This window comes from Eulemur rufifrons, chromosome 6, assembly GCF_041146395.1.
Source record: "Eulemur rufifrons isolate Redbay chromosome 6, OSU_ERuf_1, whole genome shotgun sequence".
Lineage (NCBI taxonomy): Eukaryota > Metazoa > Chordata > Mammalia > Primates > Lemuridae > Eulemur > Eulemur rufifrons.
The window spans coordinates 55,506,925-55,530,013 of record NC_090988.1 but is presented as its reverse complement, the minus strand read 5'-3'; the positions used below and the strand labels follow the sequence as shown (position 1 = coordinate 55,530,013).

At 40.6% G+C, this 23,089-nt stretch overlaps 1 protein-coding gene across 1 annotated transcript; it reads right to left on the bottom strand.

Annotated features, from left to right (window-relative positions):
* Positions 1 to 10,554: 10,554 nt before the first annotated feature.
* Positions 10,555 to 11,625, bottom strand: LOC138384052 (olfactory receptor 52K1-like). Its single transcript, XM_069469320.1, has one exon. The coding sequence runs from the start codon at positions 11,578 to 11,580 to the stop codon at positions 10,636 to 10,638; it is 945 nt and encodes a 314-aa protein (XP_069325421.1). The 5' UTR covers positions 11,581 to 11,625; the 3' UTR covers positions 10,555 to 10,635.
* Between the last annotated feature and the right edge of the window lie 11,464 nt (positions 11,626 to 23,089).

Sequence of the window (23,089 nt, the reverse complement as noted above, 5' to 3'; positions counted from 1 at the left end):
GGCTCCTTGTCAATTTTTACAGAGCCTCTTCACCTTCTATATATACTTTCTACAATATATGTGATTAAAATTCAACCTCCGATATCCCACCTGCAAGGATTAGCTCTTGTTCCCATTGCTAGACCTTAAAATAAGCTAGTAGCCTTCATAGACATGGAGAAGCATAATCCGTGTTTCCTACCCTCAAGGAACTTTGAATTTCATTGAATTGACAAAATATTCCATAGCCATTGAATTAATATCACATGACAACTTTTGTAAAGGAATGGAGAGTAGATAGTGTTTTCTGTGTTCTCGGTGATGTCAGGAATACCTTGAAAAACAGTAAGTGAAAATGTTTAAATCAACTCATTTCTTTAATGCATACTTTGGTACCATTCTACCTTCCAATTAAGCTAAACTCCCAAATGCAAAAGCCAATTTCTGTCCTGAAATCTCATACTGGGTTTGATGTATAAATCAAATAAACTCTTCAATTTCTAATGCCCCAATTAACCACATAATTTGTATATTTCTCTAGAACTACTCTATCTGATATGATTGCCACTAGCCATATATCACTATGTAAATTTAAATTTATATTTAATAAAATGAAATTTAATACTCCTCATAAGATACTTTTCAAGTGTTCAACAACTACATGTGACTAGTGGCTACCAAGCGTATTTCCATCATTGCAGAAAGTTCTAGAGAATGCTGTTCTATGATATATCTTCCAGATCCTTTCAATACCCACAATTGTCTACACACACAGCCTTGCCTCCAGCTCACAGATAAAATCAAAAGCCTTTCTTGGTTCTCCATTGAAACTGATATTAAACCCCCTATTCATGTGGCTCTCCCTCCACCTATCTACCAGCTCCTTCATTTTTGTCATGGGAGAACTCTCTCACCTCCAGCAAGACTGACATCTGGGTTCTGTGACAAATACCCTTCATTATTAACAATTTTTCACCTCTTTATCTTCTCCTGATCATTTTTTTCTTTACTCTTCAGATCCTTAAACACTGTAATCACCCAGTTTTTACCAAGGCCCTCTTCATTATAGGATCTACTTAATGAGGTTCTTATGAGGATTGAGTGAAATAACGTACTTACAATCTTTACCACAACCACAGAACAAAGTACTAAAAAATCTTGATCTCTTTTTCAAAATAAGACAATTAAGTTTTTGGAAATGTAATTATCTCTAAGATATCATAGTTAAAGGTGTAAGACAGCAATATTTGAATTTTAGTTGTCACCATTTCCAATGTCCTAAATAACTAGGTTTTTCGCTTCTGTGTAGATGCCCAATAGACAACACACATCACTATAACCAAATTAAAAACAAACTGATTTCGTTCCATAAGATATAAGCAAATTTTAGAATCTGAAGGTCATGGCTCAAATAATGACTTCCATGTAATCTAGTACAGACCTAGAACAAATCACTTACCTCCTAGCTCCTGTTTCCTTCTCTGTAAATGGGAACTAGCACTGCCCTATTTTTATCTGAGGGGTTATAGGGGGGTTAAGTGAGATTATGTACAAAATCCTTTTATATAACTCTTCAGTGTTTATAGAGCCTTATCTGTCATTTTCTTCCATAGAACTGTTACTTAAGAAAAATTATATCGATTTATCTACCATGATTTTATATCATCTACCTTTAATTACTTCAAACCTGCTTTTGCAGCAAAACATTTAGAAATGTCTATATTTAGTCTCAACTGCTTCAAGTATAATTTGAATTTAAAACAGTCCAATCTGAATTTCATTCCCATTACAACCCAAATATTGCTTTTACTATGACAACCAATGACCTCCCTGGTCATCATGGTGCCATTGTCACTTACCTTCCATCATGCAACTTGGCCTCTCAGCAACTCTTATCTGAATTGACCACTCTTTCCTCCTTAAACATTCTTCTCTTTTATACACAACATTGCCATTTCCTACTTCCCTAGCTTCTCATTTCATTTTCTTCCTCCTGCCCTACCTCTAAGTATTGAATTTCTTCAGTCCTTAAGTTTGATCTCTTCTCAAATTTCATATTCATGACATTCAGTAAATATATAAACTAAATGAGAAATACTTAAGTTTTACTGAATGGATTAAGGAGAAATCCATGAACAAAACAGATTCCTTAGTAGAACAAGTTTGCTAAAAGTTGTAGATGGATAATAAAATGACACCATGAATAAGTGACATAGTATTACACAATGGGTTCACTGTTGGGATTTTAAAAAATAGGGTGATGAGTAGGGAGAGCAGGAGAGGTTGAAATTTTAAAAAGATCACTCTAGGCCTCATTGGAAAAGGAATTTGAACAAGATTGAAGTGAGGAAATATCTACCCTGGTTCTTTAAAATGGTGATCCCCAAGGTTTTTGGCACCAGGGACTGGTTTCATAGAAGATAATTTTTCAATGGACTGGGCCGGGGGGATGGTTTCAGGATGACTCAAGCGATTATATTTATTGTGCAGTCAAATCTCTCTAGTGATAAATCTGTATTTGCAGCCACTCGCCAGCACTAGCATCACCACCTCAGCTCCACCTCAGATCATCAGGCATTAGATTCTCATAAGGGGTGCACAACCTACATCCCTTGCATGCACAGTTCACAGTAGGGTTCCTGCTCCTATGAGAATATAACACTGCCACTGATCTAACAGGAGATAGGGCTCAGGCGGTGAGGCGAGCGATGGGGAGCAGCCGTAACTACAGATGAAACTTCATTCCCACTCACCCGCCTCTCACTTCCTGCTGTGTGACTCAGTTCCTAACAGGCCATGGAACAGTACCAGCCTGGGTGTTGGGGATGGCAGCTTTAAAGAGTAGAACCTAGAATTCCATGCAAGTGGTGTATATATAAGATAATTACACCAGTGAATAAGAATGAGATAAAAAAAAAAAAAAAGGAAAACAAGAAAGCAGAAAAAATGGATCTATAGGTACGTTACTGAGCTGGATAATGCTGTCATCATTGTGTCCGATTCCACATGAAGAATGTGGAACTGGACACATAATTGTCCACTCTAGATGAAGAATTTTTATCCACTGCCTTCCACACCCCAAAGGTCATGGGTTGATCCCAGAAAGTGTTGATTTTTCTCTCACTTCCAGATTCACACGTGCACCAGGATAACAATGAAATCCTCGAGATGCCCACGCAGTATAGCACAGAAATCCTGGGCAGGATGCAGCTGAGGAAGGTGCCATCAACCTATACCTGCATTCCGGGGTAGCCGCTACAGCAGTGGCTACAAAAAGGAAAGCTGACAGGATGTGAGATGGGAATAAAGATATAAAACATGGTAATTACCCTAGGGGAAAACTCTCTAACAAAAGGACAACGGCCATAGAAAATACAATAAGATATAAAAATGCCTGATATTCAAACATCGGCTAGGCAGCCAATGCAGCTAGAATGAACTCAATGAGTAGAATTACAGAGGTCAGAATGGTGGTGCCAGACCACACAGGGCCTTGTAGGCCTTTGCAGAACTTTGCAAAGCTTCCTCAGTTCCCTCAGAATCACACACGTTGTTTTCTGTAGAGAAGGAACATATTTGACTTGTAATCTTTAATAGTGTTCTCTGGCATCTGTGATGAGAATAACAGGCAAGGGTAAAATGGGGGAAAAGTGTCAGGAGACTATATCAGTAATCCAGGAAGGGAGAACATTGGCTCACAACCAAGGTGGTGTAGTATATGCGGTGAGAAGTAACAGCATTTTGTATATGTTTGAAAAACATGGTTGATGGTTTCTTCTGAAAGATTAGATACAGTGTGTGAGAGAGAAGAGAATCAAAGATACCTGGGTTTTCGATATAAGCAACCAGAAGAAATGAGTTGCTCCCAACTGAGATGGGGAAGGTGTGGAGGGGGAAGTAACGGTTTCAGTTTTGAACATGATGAATTTGAGATAACTATTGGAAACTGAGGTGAAGACATTGATATGTGTGCAAAACAGCATTAAATATATGAAACTGGTTAAGAAAAGCCAGATAGTGTTCATAGAAGAGATCCAAGAACTGAATCACAACAATAAGATGGGGGTGGGGAGAGGAGTTGGGCCCATGGAGAAGTCTGCAAAGCAAGTCAGTAGTGGGCAATTAACATCGGAAGATTTTCAAGATGAGAGATGCTATCTTGAAAGCCTATTGAATATAGTGTTCTAATGAGATTATTACTATGCAAAATGCTACTGATGAATCAAACTCAAAAGCAGAATTGGCCTTGTGTTTGGAATTGCAGAAGATCAGCTACCTTGATAAAAGAAATTTTGCTGGAATACAGACAGGCAAAGACAGATTGGCCTGAGTTAGAAGAGATAAAAGAGGAATTGAAGTCTATTAACACACATGATAACTCCTTTGAAGATTTTTGGATGCAAAGCCAAGTAAACAGGGCACGGGCTGAAGTGGAAAGTATGGCCAAGAGTGCATGTGTTTATTCATTTCCTCTTAAGAGAGAAATAAAATGTTTTTAGCTGAAGAAATTTATCCAACAGAAAGGGGAAACTGAAAATATATAGAAGAGAAAAAGAATACTGATCCTGAAAAGTCCTTGAGCACTGCTCCCTTTCTAGATGGCCTTTGGTTTACCAATGATAGTATGAACATATCCTAAAACTCCAATTATCCATTTACATACCTTACCTTCCCTGGAAGCCCCAGACTAGTATATCCACATGCCTACTTGATATCCCCACATATGAGCCTCACAGATGTATCAAACCTGTCCTGCCTGAGGCAGAAATTGTGACTTCTTCCCTCCACGTGCCACTCATCTCTCAGAACATAATATCCCATCAAGCCAGTTGTTCAACCTATGATCAAGTCCATCCCGGATTCTTCCTGCACCATATTCAACCCATCAGCAGGTACCACTGGATCATCCTCCACAGTTAATCTCAAAGCTACCTGGTGCATTTCTGTCACCACAACCCTTATTCAAGCCACAATCAGATCTCATCAACTACTGCTACAAAGGAATCCTAAAAAGGGCACAAAGTCCCACATCTGTTCTCCAATATCTGTCCTTCCACAAATGCCCACCATATTACGAAGTAAAGGGCCTTGAGTTGAGGGACTGCTTTCTTCTCTTCTGTAAACCCAGCCTCTAACATATAAAGTTAGTATAGAACATTTCACCAAATGAAGCTTGCCCACCAGACTCCTGGAAAATATATCACTGACCTCAGAAAACTATTCCCTCATCTGACCTAACCTCAAGGTGCCTTGGATATCTTATAATTTAAAATATATCCAGGATGTTAAATACATCCAGGAGCCTGATGACAATGATATCTGTTATCTGCATCATTAAGACCAGAAACAGTGCCTTGTACATCAGGCACTGAATGAAGTCAGTTTATGCTAAGATCTATTTGGTAGCTTACACCTTAATCTTAAGAGAATATTACAATGATCAGAAAAATTAAGAACCCAACAAGAAAAATGGTTCACTTAATCAAGGTGCTTTAAGACTCTGGTTCTGATAGAACATAAAAGAAATGTATTTCTTACCTTTCCCTGCTATCTTTCTAATTCAAGCCTCATTTTTTCCCTCCTGTCTAATGCACAAGCCTTTTAACTGGGGTGAGCACACTGGTAGGAGTTCAGGAAAGCAATGATAACAGGTGAGAAGGGACAGGATTCCAGCTGGAGTAATCAGCTAAGACTTCCTGGAGATGGCCCAGGGTGTCTGGCATAGAAAGGGGGAAAGCATCCTGGGTGGTGGGACCAGGTGTCCGATTGATGCAGGAGGCAGTAGGTGGGACTATAAAATTTCTGCTCCCCCGATTGAAGGGCAATGAAAGAGACAATATGGAGTTTGGACAGAGAGCAGGGAGCTAATGCCTAAGATCAGGACTGGCTGTGGGAAGTAGCTGAGGGTGCCCCACCTTTCCCGCTCACCACAACTGTGTGTTACCTCCTTCCTGTTCCCCTGAGTCCTGGCTCTGTCCACAATCCTCAGTCTGTAAAGTACAACTGTGGGCCCCTTCCATGAGCTTTATCCTACTGCATTGCTGCCTTCCTCTCCAAGCAGAGGAGTTTGGGAAGGAGGGACCTAGGAAGGTTGTAGCTGGCTTTATACTCACAAACCTCCGCCCTTCTCCCAAAAGGACGTGGAAGCAGAGACTGCTGCACTTGAGGCCAGTCCTTGGGGACCCATGGAAGGCTCTGGCTTTGTCTCTTGGGGTGGATACAAAAAGACTCCCCTGACCCAAGGATTGCACCCTACGGGTTTCCTACAATCCATACCCCTTCCTTGTTTTGTGGCACTAACTCATGCCTCCCAGGGGTCACACCTTACTTTCCAGAAGCCGTGAGCACTTCAGGTGGAGATGACTTGTGCCTTAGTCTTCGCTGTGCCTCTCCTACACTTACCATCATCCTTGCAGGGTCTCCTGAGACAGCCACATTACAACCACATAGATTGCAGCCTACTCCTGTGAGAATGTGACTTGGAAGGGCAGAAGTTCCAGCCAAACCAAGCCAAGGTCATCCATTAGATGTTTTATTTTGCATTTATATTACATATTTGCTTAAACTGTACGTTAAAATCCAGTTTTGGCTTGTTGTGACACTTCTCATCCCTGATCTGTTTTTCTGATCTCTAAAGTAGAGATAATTTTCATAAGTTTTCCTATCTGATAGCATGGATAGGTTCTAAGTATATAATCAAGAGGCCACTATGAATGTGATTACTTATTGATAATTACCAGTCATCTATAAATAATAAAGAACAATCTTTCTACCTACAACTGACTTTAATGTTTGCTATTTTTCAAGGACCTGAGAAGGAGGCTGTTTTCACTAGGGTTCCCCCCATGGATTTGCCTGCCCTAATCCCTATATTATTAAAATGATCTCAGAGAAGATGACCTCAGGTCCAGTATATCTCCATGGGAAGGAAGTGGGTTTGACTGAGGCACAGGGCTCTAACCGTTGGCCCTCAGAGGTATGTACTCAGCCCTCCCCCATGGTAAGGCTGATCTACTGGGATGCTGAGATGAAGTGGAATTCCTACATAGTACCTTTAAAGTTGCAGCCTAAATTAACCATGTACAGCCACACCAAAGGAAAACAATCTATACAAAAAGCACCTCACCAAAACCTCAAGCAGCAAGAGTTGGCATCAGGGGCAAAAGCAAAGAAGACAGAGAAAAATCAGCCTTAGGTGGAGAGGAAGCCCATGGTGAAACAGAGGACATTGAAGTGATATAGGCTTAATGAGTGTGTATAGCTTGGAGTCAAAGCATCCAGACTGGAGCCAGATACAGCAGCAGGAATCAAAGCATCTTACTTTGCCCCCAACTCCATCCTGAGGGGGATACGGCTGATGTCATGGGAGCAGGGGTGAAGGCACACGGTGTGTACAGTGCCCATGGCCCAGACAGCTGTGCTAGAGATAACTGCTGGGGTTTTTGAGCACTTCAGTTTTGTTTGTCTTGACAGCCCCCTACACACCATCTTTCCATTTCTTTTTATACAGTCAATATTTTATATGTATTTACATATTTACCTTTTCTGGTATTATTCCTTCCTTCCTACTTTTCCATTTTTTATCTGGATCATTTTCTTTCTGCCTAAAGAACTACTTTTAGTTTCACTTTTATTGCAGGCCTAATAGTGACACATTCCATCAATATTTATTATTTTTTTTTTACTTTTAGTCATTTTCATTTGTGAAAGGTATGTTCATTAGGAGTAGAATTCTATATAGGCAGTCATTTTCTTTCAACTATTTAAATGTATTCCATTTCATCCTGTCTTTCCTTTTGCTGAAGTAAGCTGTAAGTCTAACCTGTGGTCCCTTAAATGTAATGTGCCCCTGCCCCCAACTTGGGCTCCTGATAAGATTTCTTTCTTTCATTTTTTCACTTTTACTGTTTGTCTAGGTATAGTCCTGTTTATGTTCATACTGCTTGGGGCTAGCTGAGGTTCTTAATCACATGGGGCCTTGTCGACCATTAAGAACTTTGCAAGGTTCCTTGTTCCCCTCAGGGTAAAAACTGAAGTTTTACTCAAGAAAGTAAAATAATCTGACATTTTTTACAGTTGTCTTTGGCTTCTATGAAAACAACTGCACAAAGAAGTTGAGGGTAAAATAAGACGGAAGATTAAAGAGTCTGTTGGATTAGTCCAGAGAAGAGAGGATAGTGTCTCTGAAACAAGATGGTAGCAGAGTATGTAGTGAGAAGTAATCACTTTTTGTATTTATTTTTAAAAAGTGTCAATGGGTTTCTCATAAAAGTAGATACAGGTCATGAGAGTAAAGATTCAAAGATAACGAGACTTCTGGCTTGAGCAACAGTTCTAGGAAGGTGTTGTGGGGTTCGCTGAGTAGAACATGATCCTACACTCAAGTTCCTGCTCCTTCATAGATGACATGCAGCTATGTGTCATAGCTTGCAATACTGGGATGTCCTAGTTATTGGATACTTAGAAATATTGTAACCAAGCCAAGCCTACTGAACCAAGTGTTCCGTATTCTAATTTTGTGTTCTTTGTATGAGGGTAAAATTCTATATGCCTATAGGCTATTCATATTTCTTATTCTTGCTTTGTGTACCAAACTCAAATGAGCTAATGGGGAAATAATTTCATTTTATTATTTGTGACTAATCCTGGTTGTGCTGATGTTTTAGTATACCTTGCCTGTCTATAGGATCCTTGTACTGAAAACAAAATTGTTTGTTCTTCATTAGGGATAGATACAACCTGAGGATGATGTCATTCCTTGTGTAAGTCACCAGAAGAATAAATCGGATCTCCTGTTGGAAATAGCTTCATTTAATGCAAGCTACTCTAAGTGTTGTTAGTATCTAATGTTATTTTTTTAGCTTCCCACCTGCCCCAACTATGTTCAGAGGAAACGATTGAGGTGTTGACTACATTGGAACTAAACCTAGTATATCATTTCTCTTGTATTTTTGTGTCAGAGGGATTTATGGAAGCAGAAGTCAAAAATAAGGGGAATTAGAACTCTGGATTTTTGCTATACGAACTCCACTCTTGGACAATTTCCAACCTTCTACACCCCACCTGACACAGGCTTGGAGATTTTTCTCTCAAAGCGAAGCACTCTATAGATAGACTGATAGATAGCAACAGAGAATAAAGATAGAGAAATAGAAATGGAGATATACAATTTCTAAACATCATTTCTGAGGAAGTAAGAGGGTCACAAGATAAAAGTAGAAAAATGCATTTTGGATGATGCATTTGTATGAAGTGTCTGAGGCCTTGTCTGAGAAGCCCGGTTGTGTTGTCAGGATCAGTAGTAGGGAGTTATCTAGCATGTAAATTTGCATGAGTCGAGGCAAAAGAGTAAGAGAGGCCGGGCGCGGTGGCTCACGCCTGTAATCCTAGCACTCTGGGAGGCCGAGGCGGGTGGATTGCTCAAGGTCAGGAGTTCGAGACCAGCCTGAGCAAGACCCCGTCTCTACTAAAAATAGAAAGACATTATATGGACACCTAAAAATCTATATAGAAAAAATTAGCCGGGCATAGTGGCGCATGCCTGTAGTCCCAGCTACTCGGGAGGCTGAGGCAGTAGGATCGCTTAAGCCCAGGAGTTTGAGGTTGCTGTGAGCTAAGCTGACGCCACGGCACTCACTCTAGCCTGGGCAACAAAGTGAGACTCTGTCTCAACAAAAAAAAAAAAAAAAAAAAGAGTAAGAGAAACACAAATCAATAATCTTACCTATTTGCTTTGTTCTTGCTCATATTTCTTCCACTATGGTTGGTATTGGGACAGGGAGTTCAGAGAACAGACTCTATTGTCATTATCATTCTCTTTTCTGTCTTAGGACTCTGTTTAGACATAAGTCTGGCATCCCTACCTTAACAATATATGTATTCCCAGCCACTATCACAGACTTGGCTGAATTAGTAAATAAATGAGTAATTCACATACTTGTTGTAAACATAAGATACATCTATGCACAAAAAAGAGTTGCATGATGTATAAAGAAAAGTCAGAAGACATGTCCTGTTCAAATTGTGTAATGGGAGAAATTTACTTTGAGGATGGACTGGTAAAAAGTCAATATTATATAGACTGGCGTAGTTGAGAAAAATCACTTTCTAATAAGCAGAGCTGTCTCACATGGAACCGGCAGCCCTGGAATGTTGCAAACTACCCAACACTGAGAGTGCTTAGTCAGAAGCTGGACACCACCTTTCAGAATAAGGAAATATTCCTACATTAAACATACTATTCATCCTCACACAGGTCCTGAGTGGATAGTTCACCAAAATCCCAATGACTCAGGATAGAAACTCAGACGTTCAGTCTTTTCTTCAGCAAATGAACTTGGAGCATTTTCGTATCTTTAGGTGAAGTCACCAGGAGCCCAGTGGATCAAGACTGTGTCAAGTTACTAATAGAAGTGAGGAACCTGTGAAGGGTTGGCAAAGTCAGCACTGAGTCTAGAGGCTACCAGAGGACACAGACGCATGAGTCCTAAATACACTGGGTGGCTCTGAGTTTCAGAATATCATTTATATTTTTTTTCATTATGCAAGGAAAAAACTAAACATGGGGATTCTGGGAGCCCTTCACTTCCTCATACTCTGCCCAAACTCCAGCATACAACCCACTCTACTCTTTCTCCACCTGTCCCTCACTGTCTCTTACACATCCTTTTTCAGGAACAGTCTTAAGACTCGCTCACGAATCTGCTTGGTCTTGACACCATAGATGATGGGATTGACCATGGGTGGGAAGAGCATATAGAAATTGGCAAGGAGAATGTGGACGTGTGGAGCAGCCCGGCGGGCCACACGGTGCATGACTGAGGAGATGACCACAGGTGTGTAGAAGGCTAAGATGGCACCTATGTGAGACACACATGTCCCAAATGCCTTGTAGCGTGCTTCCTGAGAGGCAAGCTGTAGAACTGCCCGAAGGATACAGATGTAAGACAGGATAACAAAGAGCAGATCCAACACCACAATAAACATGGCCACAGCAATGCCATAGATATTATTGAAACGGGTGTCCCCACATGCCAGTCTCACCACTGCCATGTGTTCACAGTAGCAGTGGGCAATCACTGGGCCTCGGCAGTAGTGGAAGCGTCTCAGCAGAAAGGGGAGTGGAGTCATTAGTGTCACAGCCCTGGCCACAGCAGCCATGCCAATCTTGCTGATAAGGGGCCCGGTCAGAACCGTGGTGTAATGCAGTGGCTTACAGATGGCCACATAGCGGTCAAAGGCCATGGCCAGCAGCACTGCAGACTCCATGATGGAGAAGGAGTGAAGAAAGAACATCTGGACCAGACAGGCATAGAAGTTGATCTCCTGATCTTTGAACCAGAATAAAGCAAGCATTTTGGGCAGTGTTGAAGAGGAAAGGACCAGGTCAATGGTTGCCAGCATGGCCAGAAAGAGGTACATGGGCTCATGGAGGGCCGCGTCAGCCTGAATGATGAAGAGAAGGGTGCAGTTTCCGAGCAGGGCCAGTGTATAGGCTGAGCAGAAGGGGATTGAGATCCAGAGGTGCAGGTGCTCCAGGCCTGGGATCCCCATCAACAAGAAGAACGCTGGATGGGTGGAGGTGATATTATCGGCTGACATGGCCACTAGGAATTCTCTTCCTCCTTATCTGCTTCCACAGGGCCCTTCCAAAGAGTATCCAGTATCACAGTTACACTGCTGAAGTTCAAACTCTGACCATTCATGTGGGAAGTTTAGCCCTTCTTCCCATTTTTAGACCTTAAAAGAAATTAGAGAATAATCATAATGTGCATGATGAAACATTATATGTGGTCCTTGACTTCAAGGTGCTGATAAAATCACTGGGTTGGCAGGACATTTAATACCAACAGAGCAGCCTTATTGAAGAATCAAATAGAAGATCTGTGATCTGCATATGGTCAAAGGCAGCTTTGTAATAGATGTAGATTCCTGCTTAATTCAAATCTTACCCCAAAACATTCACTATCTTTCACTGCTTCCTATCATCCCCCGACTCAACCTACACTAGTTATGAAAAGAGTTTCTGTCCTGAAATGTGAAACTTGGCTATAGGAAAAATAAATACAGCTAGCACATTCTAATAATTTACTACCTACAAGTTCTACAGATATTGTTCTAGCAGGGGTTCCTTTGACACTCAAATCTCTCCAACTAAAGCCCTAACTCCAGCTAACTTGAGAACAATGAAAGCCCTTTTGTTGTTCCCCTTCACCTAACTTCAGTTTAACTTCTATCTCTACATGCTTCTCCTTTCACTCACTCTCCTCCCTGGCCTTCATGACATTCAGAAGAAGAGATGCCCCACCCCTTTTTTACAAGACTGACCTCTGTCCTTCATGCTATTTTTCCGTTGGGATCCTTTTCTTTTTCTTCCTATCATTGTCATTTCCGTTGAAAGTACTTAAACATTTGTTTCCCAAAATTTTGACTTGTGCCTGTTCCCCCTGTTTTCTCATTCTCTGCCTAAAATGTTTCTTTTGAGGATTTTGATATTATCTCTTAAAACACTTAGCACAAATCTGAAACTGCACAGAAAATGCCCAGGAAATGTGGATGCTTTTTTGAATTAAGAAAACGAAAGGTTTAAGTGTCTTAGTGACAATCACAGTGGTTGGAAAATATCAAAATTTAAACTTCAGTTTTGAGAACTCTAGTTTCCTGCCTTCAGGTCCAATGTCTTAAATCACTACACTCTTCTGCTTCCCTTGTTGCTCCATAAGCAGTTTAAATCCAGCATATTCAAATTACAGAAATATAACTCGAGCTCATTATCAAAGTACAGGGAAAAGTTTTAGAATCTAAAGATTTGGGTTTAAGTAATGATTGCGCCATCAGTCTACCCGCAGAAACTAATATTAATCACTTATATTTTTAAGGTTTTAACTTCCTCACCTATAGATGATAATAACCCTCCCATGATCATCTTTCTGAGTTCTGTGAGGAAAGATAAAGCAATACATGAGAATAGTCCTCATAAGATATAAAGCATCATAAAAAATACCATTTGTCGTTATGGTTTTCTCTCCCACATGAATCTGCCTTCTTTTTCTAAAATGTTTATCTTAACTAACATCAGCACAATCCTGCATTTCTCAGCCTTATCTCTCTCTCCATCTAATACCCCTCAAATCTGTTTCCCTTCAATGCATAACTTGCTTAAAACTTTGAGTCATTCTCTACCTCATCTGTTCATTTTCAATCCCTTCCAATCAAGCTTCCATCTCAACTATTCCCCTTATACTGCTCTTGTCATTGTTGCTTTATTCCACTCTCTTTTCTCTCCTCTTTTATTCTCATAATTCTCTAGGTGCTCTCTTTGATTACTCTTAGCATTTTAAGCATCTATGTTCAGAGAATTCTCAAATGTATAGCTTCTACTCTGACTTCCAGACTAGCACATCCTACTGCTCATTGGACACCTCCACTTAGACATCTCGGAGGCATCTCAAAATACAGCCAAAACAAATCTTATCTCCCCATAAACTATTTCCTCTCCATGCCTTGCCCAGCTTGGTACCTATTACTACCACCCATCCCATAGCTAGGTCTGAAACCCAGGGGTAATCCTCGATTAAGTCTCTTTCTTTTGTCTACATATCTAATTTAAAAAGGCAAGTGTGGTCAACATACAAAATGTTTCAATCCCTACTCTTCTCCTTTCACCCTGCGAGCACTCTTATTTAAATCACTGTCTATTGTCTAGACTACACAAGCCTCCTAACTAATCTCTGTGGTATGAATCTTGGACCCTCTGTAATAATCCATTTTCTGAATTGCAACCAAAGAGACCACTTAGAAAGGCAAATTCTATACTAGCAGGCCATGGCTAAACCTTCATGGGTGACCATTGTACTTAGGATAGAATTCGCACTCTAACTCCAGCTTACAAGGCCCTTTGTAGGAGAGAGGAGGAGAGACTACCCACTTTTCAGCCTCAACTTCTTCCACCTCTCCCTCTATTATGCTTCCGACAGATGCTGGAGCTTACAGAGCTCTCTCCTAGTCAGTGACGGTAACCTCGATCCTGTGCCTGAACTCTCTCTCCTGCTCTCTTCTCCCCTCTATGCCCTGTGTCTCCCCTAGTTTGTGTTTGTCTCTTTCCCTCTTTCTGGTGTCACTATAAAGACCTGCTCACCCCATCCACTACAGTGTGGCAGACCACATATTTTACTTCCCTGATGAAAAGCACTTAAGGGATCCATTGCCACAAGAAAAATAAAAACCACTAAACACACTTGCAAACTGCTTCCTGCCTAAACTTTTGGCCTCACTCCTTCCATTCGCCTAAATAATCATCTTAGGTTCAACCACATTGCATTATCTGACATTTCCTGAAAGAGTCATGCTTGCAGCTCACTTACCTGGAATGCTTTCCTCTGCCCCCATCATACCTGGCCAAGATCCTGCCACCTTCCTGGGGAAGTCTTCTCGGACTCCTCCAGGCAGATTTTCTCAGTCATTTCAAGATAGACTTGATAATACACTGAACCAACTAACACAATGAGAGTACGATCTGCAGTGCCTTTGCATGTGGCTGTCCATTCACTGGGATATGAGTGCTTTGAATACACGGCTGTGACTTACTCGTTTCTATATTTACAGACTCTATTGAACAAGGTTGGTACTCAGTATTTTTTTAAATGAATGCATGAAAGACTTCTTTCCTGGAAAAATTTTCCCTTCCCCTGCCATTGCATAGTACATCATCATATGATCCAAACTGAGACTTACCTCTACAGATTGAAATTCTTTTTTTTTTTTAATTTCAGCTCATTATGGGGGTACAAAAGTTCAAGTTATATATATTGCCTATGCCCCCCCATCCCCCCTGAGTCTGAGCTTCAAGCGTGTCCATTCCCTAGACAGTGCACATCACACTCATCACGTAGTTATGCACCCATCCCCTCCCCCCACCCCCACCCCCATCCCGCCCAGTCAGAACTTCAAGCATGTCCATTCCCCAGACAGTGTGCATCACACTCATCAAGTAGGTATACACCAATCCTTTCCCCCCAGCCCCACCTCTGTCCAATACCCAATTGGTGTTATTCCCAAATGTGCACTTAGGTGATAATCAGGGAAATCAGTTTGCTGGTGAGTACATGTGGTGCTTATTTTTCCATTCTTGGGATACTTCACTTAATAGAATGGGTTCCAACTCTCTCCAGGAGAACCAAAGAGATGCCATATCACCATTATTTCTTATAGCTGAGTAATATTCCATGGTATACATATACCACATTTTGCTAATCCATTCATGAATTGATGGGCATTTGGGTTGTTTCCACATCTTTGCAATTGTGAATTGTGTTGCTATAAACATTCAGGTACAGGTGTCTTTTTTTATAGAATGACTTTTGTTCTTCTGGGCAGATGCCCAATAATGGGATTACTGGATCAAATGGTAGGTCTACTTGAATCTGTTTAAGGTATCTCCATATTGTTTTCCACAGGGGTTGTACCTAGTTTACAGTCCCACCAGCAGTGTATGAGTGTTCCTGTCTCTCAGCATCCACGCCAACATGTATTGTTTTGGGACTTTTTGATAAAGGCCATTCTCACTGGAGTTAAGTGATATCTCATTGTGGTTTTGATTTGCATTTCCCTGATGATTAGAGGTGTTGAACATTTTTTCATATGTTAGCCATTTTTATATCTTCTTTTGAAAAATTTCTATTCATGTCCTTTGCCCACTTTTTGATAGGGTTGTTCAATTTTTTTCTTACTGATTTTCCTGAGTTCTAAATGGATTCTTGTTATCAGTTCTTTATCTGATGTGTAGTATGAGAAAATTTTTTCCCATTCTGTAGGTTGTCTGTTTACTCTCATGACTGTTTCTTTGGCTGTGCAGAAGCTTTTTAATTTGATCAGATCCCATTTATTTATTTTTGTTGTTGCTGTGATTGCCTTAGGGGTAGTCTTCATAAATTCTTTGCCTAGGCCAATGTCTGTAAGAGTCTTTCCTACATTTTCTTCTAGAATTCTAATAGTTTCCCACCTAAGGTTTAAGTCTGTTATCCACCGTGATTTGATTTTTGTGAGAGGTGAAAGCTGTGGGTCCTGTTATGGAATCCCCCATCACTTTTTTGCTACCTAGAACAGAATAGAAACCCTATTCCTATTAGAAACCTCACCTCAAAGTCTAATGTATATCAATGTATTTTCCCACTATGACTTAGCTTTGGATAGACAACATGGAAGCCCTAGGACAACAGAGCTGTTTTTTTAATATTTACTGCCATTATATCCATGACTCCTATATAGGCACCTGGTAGCTAATTCTTTTTTATTTATTTATTTATTTATTTATTTATTTTTGAGACAGAGTCTTGCTTTCTTGCCCGGGTTAGAGAGTGCCGTGGCGTCAGCCTAGCTCACAGCAACCTCAAACTCCTGGGCTTAAGCGATCCTACTGCCTCAGCCTCCCGAGTAGCTGGGACTACAGGCATGTGCCACCATGCCTGGCTAATTTTTTCTATACATATTTTTTAGTTGGCCAGATAATTTCTTTGTGGTATTTTTTGTTTTGTTTTGTTTTCTTGTTTTTTTGGTTTTTTTTTTCTTTGTAGAGATGGGGTCTCGCTCTTGCTCAGGCTGATCTCAAACTCCTGACCTCGAGTGATCCACCTGCTTCGGCCTCCCAGAGTGCTAGGATTACAGGCGTGAGCCACCTCGTCCAGCCAACTAATTCTTGACTGAATAAAAGAATGGCCACTTGTACATGTTGTTGCCCTACCCTAAGTGAATGTCCCAGTCCCTCCTCCCTGAGTAGCCGCCTCTCCCTCCCTCCCTCGTGTGCTCTGCTGGCCACCTGGTGCTCCATTTTATCTGCCCTCAGTCTCACATCTTGCCTATTCTGTCTAAAATGCCTAATAATCCACTAACCTTCCCTCTTTCCAGCTTCATCTGAAACAAACTTCTAGTTCCATTCACAATCTGACTCTGCTTATCTGGTCTTCTGCCCAACACCCTTACCTGCTTGACATGAGTGCATTGTCCGGTTTTGACATGTCATTGTCTTATGTTTGTTTCCTACCAAGATGTCAGAAAATGACAAAAGGAAGCCCATGTTGTTCTTTGTCTTCCCCAAAAGTTCATGGGGCTCCATACCTAGAGAGTATGTAGTCAGTGCTATTTATCTATGTGACAGGCTATACCTCTATCCTGAGAAAAACTTACAATGATGTTTGGGAAACTGAGTCCCCAAATGGTCTTGGAGGAAGTAAGCCCCAGATCTGAGACTATTCCACATCTTCTGACTCCTACCCTAGGATTCCAGGAATCTGTCTATAGGACCATGCTGCAAAAATATAGCTAGTTGTTGCCAAAACCTTTAATAAGCAAATCTACCTGTCCTTTCCAGTCCTTATTTCAGCATTCTCCTTTTTTTCCTGGACTATTACAGCAGCTACGGCCGAGGTGTGGCCGTAAGTGGGGAGGGAAGGCAGTGAATAGCATTGGCAAGAGGAGGGATGTGATTCATATGCTCTGGGGTTATTTAACTAAGGTTTTCTAATGTATTATATAACAGAAAAGGAAGCACAGGCCTGAGAGGGAGGAAAGGGTTTTGTTGTTTTGTTTTGTTTTTCTAATGGTGGCAGGAGAGGATCTGAAGCTTGTAGAAGATAAAGTATCCAAGGAGGAGAGAAAGGTCTCCTGTTACATGGAGGTGTTACAAGCATGAGGATGATAGAGAACGGGGAGGCGAGGTGGCACCTGAGATGAGTGTAGGTTGCCTGGGCATGAGAGCTCCACAAGAGCTGGACTCTGCTCTGTGCACCCCATGGCCCATCCCCTGACCCAGCCTAATCCTCTCAAACACTAAACGCTCTTCTCCCATCCGGTCTCTGCTCAGCCTTTGAGCAGTCCCTCCAGTGATTACTATTTTCAGTCTGATTTCTGCCATTACCCTCGTTACTCTTGTTTTCTCTGCTTGTCCAGCTCATATGCCCTGCCCTGAACCGTGCCCCCAGAAGCCAGCTGGTCTCAGCACAAAACCCCTCCCTGGTCTGCTCACCGCTCATCCATCTGTGCCAGCCGCCTTGCTGTGCCCTCTGCCTCCTGGTCTTCCCCTTCCACCGCTGGCCCACTGTGCTCTAACCCCTCCATGTGAGGCTCAAGTCATTTTCTGTGGGATTCAGGAAAAATCAGTGCAGTTTCCCTCCTAGTGAGAGGCTGGGAAGGAGGGAGTTGGCAAGGGAGAGTCTGGCTACATCCTCATAATCAGCTACTCTTTTACTCAAAGGAAAAGGAAACAGAAGTCTCTGTCCCTAAGGAATATCCCAAATGGCCCCACACAGGGCCTGGCCTCTTCTCTGGGAGTAACTTTAGAGGCATTCTCTGCCCCAGCCTGCAGTCCTCTGGGCTTCCTCATCTGGCTTCCTACAGACCCTACTCCCTCACCATTCTGTGGCATTCAATCATGCCTCCCTCAGGGCATAGTCTTACTCCCATAATAACTGTGCCCTTCTCCACCTTCACCTTCCAGCCCTGCAGTGCCTACTTAGAAATAGAGTCCCCTCAGAATAGCAAATGGCTGCCTACTGCAAGAGCTCTCTGTGCCTTAGAAAGGGTGGGGTTCGGTCATAACTTGGTCAAGGTTATCTATTAGTTTTTTCTTTTTGTCAATTTGGTTTGGTTCAGAGTTTGTATGCTCCATTTTGTGGACACAGATATGGGTTAAGGTAATGGTGAGAGATCTGAGTTTGAATCTCAGATTGTGACCTTGACAAGGAACTTAACATCTCTGTTTTTTGGGTTGTCTCTTACAATCTTCATCCTGCCCACCTCACAGTATGGGGGCGATCCAATGAGATAATTGAGAAATGATTACCAATGCTATTAATTATTGCTCAATTATTAATCACTAATATTAACAAAGAATTAATGTCTTCCTATCCTGTTCTTAGAGTTTGCTATTTTGCCATGTACCTGAGAGAATTTGGTTTCACAGGAGCTTCTATGTCCTTCAATCTGAAATGTCTCCATGAGACATCCCACCAGCTTCTACTGAGACTATATCCTGCTCACATCTCCTCCATTACCTCAGAGATATACGGATCCCCCATCAGATGTCCTAACTCTTGTCCCTCAGAGATAAGGACTCACCTCTTTCACTCGGAGTCTCCAGAACACATTGGGTTGAGGCAGGGCTTCTTTGCAGGCCTTACATTGTTAAAGTCTGAGTTAGGCTTAGGAAATATACTATATAGAGGGGTTGATCCTAACTTGAGATTCACAAACTGATATCGGAAGCACTCAATGTGAAAGGTACCCAGGCTGGGTTAGGGAAAGATCATGGTAATTCTATACTTATTTTGATGAACTACCCTATCACTTTCCATGGCAGCTACACCATTTTTACATTCCCACCAGTAATATACAGAGTTCCAATTTTACCACATTCTCATTAACATTTAATGTTTTTCTGGGCCTTGATAATAGCCATGTTAGTGGATGTGAAATAGTATCTTAATGTGCTTCAATTTGCATTCCTTAATGATTAGTAATATTGAACATCTTTTCTTTTTGGTCATTTCTATATCTTCTTTGGAGAAATGTCTATTCAAGTCCTTTGCCCTTTTTTGAATTGGATTGTTCAGGGGGTGTCATTGCTCAGTTATAGGAGTTCTTTATATATTCTGGACAGTAATACTTTATTTGATGTCTGACTTACAGATACTTTCTCTCATTCTATAGGTTGCCTTTCCACTCTCTTGACAAGAATCCTTCCATAAACAAGTTTTTAATTTTTATGAAGTTCAATTTATCTATTTTTCTCTTATACTTCTATGTCATATCTAAGACTGATCACTGCCAAAAGCTTTCCCGCTATGTTTTCTATGAGTTTTGTAATTTTAGATCTTATTTTCAGATCTTTGATCTTTTAGATTTACTTATTGTATATGGCAGGGTCCAACTTCATTCTTTTGCCTGTGAATATCCAGTTTTCTCAGCACCATTTGTTGGAAACACAATAATAATTAATTCTTAAACCCCTTCCAATTCAATGCCATGGTAGCATCTGGCACTTGAGCACTCCCCACCCCCTGGTTTCCTGAAAAACACTTTCTGCAGGTTTTCTCCCTATCTCATTAGTTTCTTCCTATGCTGACTAGTTCTTCTTCCCCACTCACCCTGCCCCCAGGTCTCTCTGCTATCTATAGTCATTTTTAGGTGAGTTCAACATTTTTCATGGCTTTAACTGTCCTTTGATGATTTCCAAATGTATACCCTCAACTCAGATATCTCCTCTGAACTTCAAATTGGTAAACATAACTTTCTTACCTAACATCTATTCTTGAGTGTCTAATATGCATTTCTAAGATTACACGTCTAAAATAGAACTCTGATCCCTCTCTTTCTCCCCCCTATAAGCCTACTTTTCTTGCAGTGTTTCCCATTGCACTAAAGCCCTTCTATTGACTCAGTTCTTCAGGCTAGAGCCTTCCTCAAAGCCCATCATATTTTCATTAAACCCACATTCAGTCAGTCTATCACAAATCCTATCCACTGTATCTTGGTGTATCCCAAGTGTAATCACTTCTTATTGCCTCTATTGCCCTCACTCTGGTCTAAGCTGCCAGAATTTCGTGTTTTGGCTATAACAATAAATTTTGAACTAGCTCCCCTTTTTCACCTTTTCCTCCTACATAGAACCCAGAGTAGGCCTTTTAAAGTTTAAATCACTGTGCAACCATAACCCTGTTCAAAATCTTTTAATAGCTTTCCATCACAGTTCAAACAAAATCCAGTCTTCACCATGGCTCACAATACCCTTTATTAGCTGGACCTTGGCTACCTCTGCAAATTCATCTCCTATCATCTCCTCTCGGTCACTCCACTCCAGCAACTGGCTTGATGATGTCTTTCAAATTCACAAAGCCCATTCCAGATGTCAAGGCCTGTGTGTCTTCTGTTCCTGTCGCCTAGAGCACTGACCTTTGTACAGCTGCAAACCTTGTTCACTCGCTTCATCAAGATCCCTACTCAATCTGTGGATTGTTTATTTGTTCTATGGTTCCTTGGCTGTGCAGAAGCTTTTTAATTTAATCAGGGCCCATTTGTTTTTGTTGTTGCTGTGATTGCCTTTGAGGTCGTCTTCATAAATTCTTTGCCTAGGCTGATATCTATAACAGTTTATCCAACTTCTTCTAGAATTCTTATAGTTTCATGACTTAGATTTAAGTCTGTTATCCATTGTGAATTAATTTTCGTGAGCAATGAGAGGTGTGGATCCCGTTTCAGTCTTCTACATGTGGCTATCCAATTTTCCCAGCGCCATTTATTGAATAGGGGTTCTTTTCCCCAGTATGTTTTTCGTCTGCTTTGTCAAAGATCAGATGGCAATGAGAAGATGGTTTTATTTCTGGATTCTCTGTTCTGATCCCTAGGTCTATGTCTCTGTTTTTGTGCTAGTACCATGCTGTTTTGGTTACTACAGCCTTGTAGTATAGCTTGAAGTCTGGCAAAGTGATGCCTCCCAATTATTCTTATGCTATACATCTGATAAAGGGCTAATAACCAAAATCTACAAAGAACTCAAGCAAATCAACAAGAAAATATCAAACAACCCCACTAAAAAGTGGGCAAAAGACATGAACAGAAGCTTTATCAAAAGAAGACTAATCGCCAATAAGCATAAAAAATGCTCAACATCTCTAGTCATCAGAGATGCAAATCAAAACCACAATGAGATATCACGTAACTTCAGTGAAAATGGCTTTTATCAAAGTCACAAAACAACAGATGTTGGCATGGATGTGGAGAGAAAGGAGCAACTTGTACATTGTCTGTGGGACTGCAAATTAGTGCAACCTCTATGGAAAATAGTATGGAGACACCTCAAAGAACTAAGAGTAGACCTACCATTTGATCCAGCAATTCCCCTACTAGATATTTATCCTAAGGAAAAAGATATTCTATAATAAAGATACCTGCACTCAAATATTTATAGCAGCACAATTCACAATTGGAAAGATGTGAAAACAACCCAATTGCCCATCAATACATGAGTGGATTAATAAAATGTAGCATATGTATACTATGGAGAACTACTCGCCATAAAAAATGAACTAATACCCTTTGTAACAACCTGGATGGAACTGGAGACCATTCTTCTAAGCAAAGTATCACAAGAATGGAAAAACAAACACCACATGTACTCACTATTGAACTAGAACTAATTGATCACACTCACATGCACATGTAGTAGTAAAACTCAGTGAAAACCCAGCAAGTGGGAGGGGGGAGGAAGGGATGGTAAATTCACACCTAATGGGTATAATGCATGCTATCTTGGTAATCAGTAGACTTATAACTTTGACTCAAATGGCACAAAAGCAATTCATGTAACCAAAATGTTTGTACCTCTGTAATACTTTGAAATTTAAAAAAAATAAAATAAAACCCTACTCAAATGTCACCTTCTCAAAAAGGCCTATCATAACCACTTGTCTAAAATTGTGCTCCCTGTAATTTTCTATATTCTGTTTTTATAGCACTTCTTACAATTTTTTAATTTGTATATATTTACAACATTTTGAAATATGCAAACACTGGAATGGCTAAAAGAGCTAATTAACATATGCATTACCTCACATGCTTTTTATTTTGTGTATGTGGTGAGAATGTTTAAAATCTATTAACAAGTTTAATTTTATTTTTTCTTCTATTTTTTATATATATATACTTTTTATTTTTTATTTTTTTTATTTGAGCATATTATGGGGGTACAAAAGTTTAGGTTACGTATATTGCCCTATTGACTATACTCATCATCATCTGATACAATAGATCTCTTCATCTTATTCCTTCTAACTGAAATTTTGTATCCTTTGACCAACATCTCCCCAACTCACTCCTTCAGCCCTTGGTAACCTCCATTATCCTCTCTACTTCTAAATTCACCTTTTTTAGATTTAACATGGAAGTGAGATCATATGGTATTTTCCTATGCCTGACTTATTTAACTTAATGTCTTCCTGGTTCATTCATGTTGTGGCAAATGACAGGATTTCCTTTTTTAATACTGATTAGTATTCCATTGTACACATATACTACATTTTCTTTATCCATACATCCCTTGATGGACACTTAGATTGATTTC